Genomic DNA, 7419 nt, shown 5'->3' with positions numbered 1-7419 from the left:
TCAAATCACAATATATGATGCTTTTATGTATAGTTACTTTTGATTCAACGATAAGAGCTCGGATTGAGAGATCAGAAGACCTGAATACAAACGGGAAATATTTTTTCTCGATGATCTGTTAAATTAGTCTTAATCGATATTAGTATTTATAGTTTTATCAGGATGTGTTTGATTGATGTGATTAAATAAGATAGATGAATAATCACATGTTTATCTAATGTTTGGTTAAAATTTTAAGATATATTAATAATCATTTTGATCTAGTTTAATACTTAATTTTATGATTAATTATTTTATTATTAATCTAACAAATTAAGTGAGATAAGTTATCAACACATCACAAATTACATTTTTATCCTCTTATCTCTTATGAAAATAAGTATTTATTAAATTCTAATTTATTGTGTTTAATGATTACCGTAATATTTTCAAATATATTTCTAATAAATATATTTAAATTAATTTTAATAAACATAAATTATAATTATAAATATTTAATTATCTATCCAATTATTTTAAGAATATATATTTAATTAGTATTCGGGGCATTTTGGTCATTAAAATAACATTTACAAAATTAATCCATTATTTTAAAACCATACCAAACACCATGTTATTTATCCTACCATACTATTAATCCATATATCTCATTTTTTTAATCACTCTAATTATTAATCATTTATTTATCCTATCACATGTACCAAACGGAACCTCAAAGTATAATTAAATTCTTGATTACCAATGAGTTTCTAGAGGTAAATGAAATATCATTTGTTTTCTTAAAAATATGGAGCATATTGTATTTAGATGGAATTACAATTAGCATCATTTCTTAATTTTCCAAATAAATATTTTTTTTTACTTATAAATGGGTGATTATTTCTTGCTTAATGATATGATAATCAAAGAAAGAAACTAATTATCGTAGTTTCATTTTATTTTTATAAATGAAATGACTTTGTTTTTTATTGGTTAGCTAAAATGCGGGGTTGGGCAAAGAGTGGGCAGGCATAAGTCCCATCTACCAATGTGATATTGGCAATTTCAACTTGGAAGATTTGGTTGGTTGAAATTTCAAATTTTGGATTTGTTCTTTCGATATGTGTATTGGGCAGGCATAAGTCCCATATATTATAAGTATTGGACCGGACCGCTTTTCTTGACCTTTATTGACCGTAAATTGCCTGGCATTTCGTCCATAGCATTAAATTCAAGCTACGGGATATTATCTGCCAGCTTTTATAATTTTGGAACTGGATAATTTCAAATCTTATCTTATATATTGTGATTGTAACCTGCAATGTAGGACACTCAATTGTACTCGTGATGTCTTAATATAAGTTTGTAATATATTTTTTTATCGTGAAACTTTTAGTGAAACATGCTATAATTTATAATTTATTGGCTATATTTAGTGATTAGATGACACAAAAATTTATATGAAATTATTTCACGAGTTAATTTTGTGAGACAAATATCATATTCCACGGCTCATGAAAAAATCACATTTTATGACAAAAGTATTACTTTTCACTATATATATGGATCTGACCTACTCATTTTACAGATATAGATTCATGAAATCGTCTCACATAAACTTAATTTTTATATAAATATCTTCTTTTTTTGTTGTTGAAGGTAATCAATGGAAAATTGATTTTTATTTTTGAGTTGAGAGAGGAGTTTGTTACATATTATAATTAAATATCCAACTCAAAATATCGTCTTAAAACTCGAGATCTTATGGCATTTAAAAAAAATAAATCAGGTTTGGGGTTTTCAGGTTCGGGTCAAATAGAGTTGGACCCGATAGCTGACCCGAAAAAAATGATCGGGTTGGGTTCGAAATTTTAATTTTTTTAAAAAACATAATTAATAAATACTGCCTACTTTTTATATATTGCATGTCTGAAAAAATATTTATTTTATATTTATATCATAAATTTTCATAATTTATTATTTATTTTGAACATTTTTTAATTTTTAAACAATTGTTTATTTGATTTAGTAAATATACTTTATTTTTCTACAATTAGACTTTCAAAATATAAGGGAGATTTTATTATTATGTATTTAAATTAAAATATTGGTATTATTTTTTTTGAATTTTATTTAATTTTATTTTTTAAAAAATTATAAAAAAAATTCAAAATCAGATTATACGGGTTGATCGGGTTGCTTCGGGTTCAGGTTCGGGTTGAAAGTTTTCGTGTTGGCTCGGGTTCGGGTTGGACAATTTTTGAATAATACTATTGCTCAATCCGACACAACCCATCTGAATTGACATTCCTAATTACATCGTGAAGAAGAGTAGAGAGACGAGATAACCATCTTGGGTAAATCCGGTGCTCACGCCTATTGAAGAAATAAAAGAGATTGAATTGAAATATCTTTCAATAATAAATGAATATTAATTTGCATCAAGTTTTGAGTATATAATTGATATGCATACAAATAACACCCAAAAATCACGAATTTTTTCCTTTAAAATGAAAAATCACACAATTAAAGTCAACGTGTAGAACTCGAGATAAATTTGTCACCGAAATTTTAAACAAAAAAAAGGAAATCATATATGTAAATATATAAAATTATTTCTCATTTAAAAAACATTTGACCTGTCTTTTAAAAACAGAACAAAAAGAAACATGGGATTCTGAGTAGATGTAGCCCATGTTTGTGCTGATTGTGCCGATAACCAACCTAAGCCCATTAGATTTCAGTATTTTACTGCAACGAAGTATGCATAAAAAGTATGCCTCTACAGTGAGATATACTGCAACGAAGTACGTACTTCAGACAACCTATCGCCATTAAATTTTTTCTTGGTATGAACACCGTGAATTCTATAGCCATTTTGTATAAATTTACAAAAACTTGAAAGCATTCTCTAAACCCCATAAAAAATTATATATTATACACCATTCCCACTTCTAATGTTGAGGCATGAGGTACACTCAATGCATACGTAGATGCTCTACTGTTTCTCCTCAAGAACTCATACCCAAAATTTATAGCCATCTTCTTCATCAAACTTGAACCTTGCTTTGTTCTGACGTATGAATGTCCCATGATGTAAGCTGTACCGGCTTCTCTCGCTTCCATCAAATCACAAAGCTCTTCATGAGTGTCTCTATCCATCTTTGGACTTCCGGCTGGGATGGCAAACTTGACTTGTTTCCTAGGCTTAACGGGTGGTGGGGATTGCGTTTTCCTGAGTTCTGATGTGCTAGCTTTTTCGGGATTGGCCCCATTTTCCTCGCGTAGCTGAATCGAGTCTACGTGACTTGAAGGTGTTCCAACTACAACCATTTTCTCATTTTGCTTCCTAGAATCTTTGTCTGTTTCATTCAAATTCCCCTTCCCAGTTCGTATGTACTCTGCTATTGAACACACAAGATCGTTCTCGAATTGTATGTCGTCTTTATAAGCATCGCGATAACCATATCGGACAATGCATCTATACATACGGTACTCTCTTGGTCCAATACGCCCCACAAGAAACCGTTCTTCATGCTTCACGTGGGGAATAGGGATGGATTTGACACACAGAAAAACTAGCACCTGGTGGAAAGCCGGAAGATTGGTTACAAAATGGGAGAAGATAGCTGGTATTCCAGATACGAGTTCTGTGTGTATTATGCCAATGCCTTTAACCCGTACGATGCCAAGACTCGGGCCCAACTCAAGTAGCCAATCAACAGATACTTTATTTTGAACATCATACTCGTACTTCTTAAGGGTACCATAGTGCCAGACACACATCACTGTCATGAAGACGAGTGAAATGGCAACCGGTACCCATGCTCCTTCAAGAAACTTGACAAGAGATGCACATAAATATAAGCCCTCGAGTGTCCCAAAGAACAAGATGAAGCAAACTGCGAGAACGACACTTTGGTGCCAGCATAGCACAATAACGAGAGACATCAAACATGTTGTGACCAACATGACGGTGATAACTGCCAAACCTTCATTAAGAAAAACATAAAATTTTAGTTGGATTAAGAACCTTGGATCTTGAGGAAACATAAAAGATCCACCTGAAGCGTTGCCTAATCTCTTGATGTCTCTAAAACCTAGAGTAACGGTTAAACATAGCAGCATCAAGATCCAGTTGACCTCAGGAATATATATCTGGCCATGGATTTTTGAGGATGTGTGCACTATTTTAACTTTAGGGAAGCACCCAAAGGCAGAGCACTGTTTTATGATGGAAAAAGTTCCTGTAATAATGGCTTGGCTTCCAACTACTGCAGCAAGTATAGCAATCACCAGCACTGGCCATCTTAGTTTATCTGACAAAATAACACAAGATATATTTAGCGACGGCAAATACAAATGTTCTTTGAATTTAATAAGTAACGGTTGAAGGAATATACCAGGTACAGAAACATAAAATCCAATTTTATAATCATTTTCGATTACATGATGCTTAGAGAGATAAGCAGCTTGCCCCATGTATGCAAGGACTAGTGATGGATAAACAACGGAGGCAAAGGCTATCTGCAAAATTCATGACTCAGTCTGTTAGATAAAATAACATTAAGTCGATGGCTCATTGAAGTTTCAATTGAAACACTTCCCTTCAGAATTTTGATAACAAATAATAAACCTCTACCTTGTGTTTAAAAACCGCTAAAGCACCAAAGAAAGAATATGGCAAGAACGGAGAGTTCAAGCAAGTTAGGGGCACAAAGTTGAACACGTCAACTTGTAATCAAATATGATCCAACGATTGATGGTGAGAACAAGTATTATACCTTGATTGACGACTGGGAAAAGTGCCCAAGATCAGCAAACATTGCTTCCGAACCTGGAATAATTAAAATTAGAGATTCACCATAAGAAAAAAAGAGTATAATCTACTGTGTTGCGTGCTTTTCCTTGCCTGTTATGCAAAGTAGGATTCCTCCCAATGACATCCAACCCCCTCTTTGGGTTTTCTTTAGAAATGTGTACATATAGCGTGGTGACAGAGCTTGATAAACATAAGGATTCCAGTGGAAAATATTGTAAATACCAATACAGCTGATACACAAAAGCCATGTTATGACCACAGGTGCGAACAAGAATCCAACCCTGTGAGTGCCATAATGTTGAAGGGCAAACAATGCGATTAGTACCACACAAGCAACTGGGATTTCCACGTCTGCAAGATTATTGCATTTCAAGTAGCAGAGGAATTGAGTCAACAAGTCTTTTAGATTAAGTAATAATGTATGACACAAATGAGAAACCTACTGAAATAATGTAAGAAAACATCTAGAAAGAAAGAGCAAATTATGTAAATACGTGTAGTTCATAGGCTTTCATTCTGCGAGATCAGATAACTTCTTCAGCTGCTGCCAAAATGCTTTCCCGATAAAGACTAGATGCCCTGTAATACTGATCTTGATGTATATCTAAAAATTCAACCTTCTTTAGACATTCCTACCATTAAAGTCATTTCTTTAATCATTATACCATTTCACATCTCATACCCCCCATTTAGTGAAATTAGATACTGAACTAAATAACATGGATATCTGAATGGATATTACTGTCACTCCCAACAAACACACTTAAAGCTAATAATTCACACAACTTAATTTATGTTATACACACTGAAATAAGATAATAGTTGCTAGTTTCTGCCATAAAATGGGAAAAAAAAAATTTATCCAACGCATGAAATTTATTTAGCTATGCTTTAGAAAACTTTACTTGAAATTCAAAATATAGCAAACTTTTGGAATTTTTTAAAAAGGCATCAGAATCAGTCAATCAAGGGGCGAAATTTGGAGAATCTTACATTTGTGGTGCTCTCTTTCCATTGCAAGTCCTAGACCAGAAACTGCAGAAAAAACTGCACAGCAGGCAACAAAGCTCATTTCAATCAAAGTTGGAAAAACTCACAAATGCTAAACAATTTTTACAAAAATTCAAGCCAGACCAGAGATATACCCGAAACAGCCGGAGTCAAAATTCCATCCCCGATCACCATACAAGCACCGAGAAGAGATAACACAAGCAAAAATCTCTGCAAAACTCTGCGTTTTTCAAGAAAAGACTTAAGCCTCGCCCCAAAAGTTGAAGGTGCAGGGCATAAAATATCCTTCATGTAAGTAGACAAATCTTCATCCGCAGACTGGAAACTAGGCAATGGATTCACATTGGCATGCCTGCATAAAAGTGAATATAATGCAAATGTGCCTCCTTCACCGTTATCATCAGCTCTCAGCACAATGAACACATATTTCAACAGTGGAATCAAAGTTAGTGTCCAAAATACAAAAGACAGAACCCCAAATATTTCTTCATTGGTCTCAGAATGTTCAATATCTTCTGCAAAAGTATTCTTATACACATACAATGGCGAAGTACTCAAATCCCCATACACAACACCTAAACTCTGATATGCCAGCGTCAACATCGTTCTCCAAGATTCTTTCTGCAGTCCTCCAATAGCCAATAGCAAAAGTAAATAAGATAAAAAAAGAAAAAACAAAGAAAACATGAAAGACATCATTCAAGAATCAAAGAACCGTATGGAGGAAAAAAAACTCAACTTTACACGATTCTGATAAATCTCACTTTCAGGATCCATTGAAAATGCCCTCAGAACCCCAAGGAAACCATTACAGCTACAAATTTTAGAATTTAAACGCGACCCATCAGCCAAACGACCCACACAAATAAAGAACTGTGAACAAAATGCATACTGACTCACCCACCAAATTATATATACCTAGAAATGAACAATTTTATTGTGACGGTACCTTAAAATGTGACACACAAAGCAGTTCAACAACCTCCAGAAGAAGAGTAAGCAGACAAAAGGAGTTCAAATACTCTGATGTTAAAATGAAAAGAGAGTTAAATTATTTTTTTTTTCCACACAGTTTCATGAGGGAAGTTATTAGAATGTGGGGTCGGATACACTACTCCGGAATTTCTTCAAGTTTCAGTTTTTGAATAATTTCGTGAATGTTTTTTGCCTTGTTAAAGTTAGATGACATCTTTTTAGTTTTTAAACACCACCTTTCCACACTACTCCACTTCTCTTTTGTATGCACGTCGTGCTCTGAAATCTAGGAAACCGTGGGGATTAAATTAATCGTTTAAAAATCAATAGTTTTTTGAGTGGAATTACCAGTTTTATTTTTTAAATTATCATTGCTAAAATTTTTTTATAATCGTTCATATATATATACGATATGCTTCTTCACGTCCATTAAAAGAATGTCAATTTATCAGTAGATAAAAAAATGAACAGGATGGATAGACAATAAAATGTGAAGAGTTGCCGTCTTCCGACTTGACTAATTTAAGTTTATAATATAGCTCAAGAAATGGTATCTGTGTGCGTAATTTCATATAATTTATTAATCACAGACTGAAAAAATCCAAAAAAGTATACAGTTTTCATCGTCATAA

The 7419-nt window shown here is 33.0% G+C and overlaps 1 protein-coding gene across 3 annotated transcripts; it reads right to left on the bottom strand.

The window, feature by feature from the left end:
* Window positions 1–2789: 2789 nt before the first annotated feature.
* On the bottom strand, window positions 2790–6968 carry LOC140990437 (potassium transporter 6-like). 3 transcript variants are annotated; one of them, XM_073460116.1, is made up of 9 exons: window positions 6763–6968; window positions 6559–6658; window positions 5947–6441; window positions 5795–5848; window positions 4892–5152; window positions 4764–4816; window positions 4383–4506; window positions 4044–4298; window positions 2790–3971 (listed from the first exon to the last, which is right to left on the bottom strand). In XM_073460116.1, exons 2-9 carry the CDS (start codon window positions 6587–6589, stop codon window positions 2908–2910), a joined length of 2337 nt encoding a protein of 778 aa, XP_073316217.1. In that variant the 5' UTR covers window positions 6590–6658; window positions 6763–6968; the 3' UTR covers window positions 2790–2907. The 3 variants fall into 3 exon arrangements, with proteins under 3 accessions (XP_073316217.1, XP_073316218.1, XP_073316216.1); XM_073460117.1 differs by lacking the exon at window positions 6763–6968 and having other exon boundaries at window positions 5947–6429; window positions 6547–6720; XM_073460115.1 differs by lacking the exon at window positions 6763–6968 and having other exon boundaries at window positions 6559–6720.
* Between the last annotated feature and the right edge of the window lie 451 nt (window positions 6969–7419).

The sequence above is a fragment of the Primulina huaijiensis genome, chromosome 12 (genome assembly GCF_012295235.1).
Source record: "Primulina huaijiensis isolate GDHJ02 chromosome 12, ASM1229523v2, whole genome shotgun sequence".
NCBI lineage: Eukaryota > Viridiplantae > Streptophyta > Magnoliopsida > Lamiales > Gesneriaceae > Primulina > Primulina huaijiensis.
The sequence above is the reverse complement of the archived record's forward strand: the minus strand, read 5'-3'. Positions and strand labels throughout refer to the sequence as shown.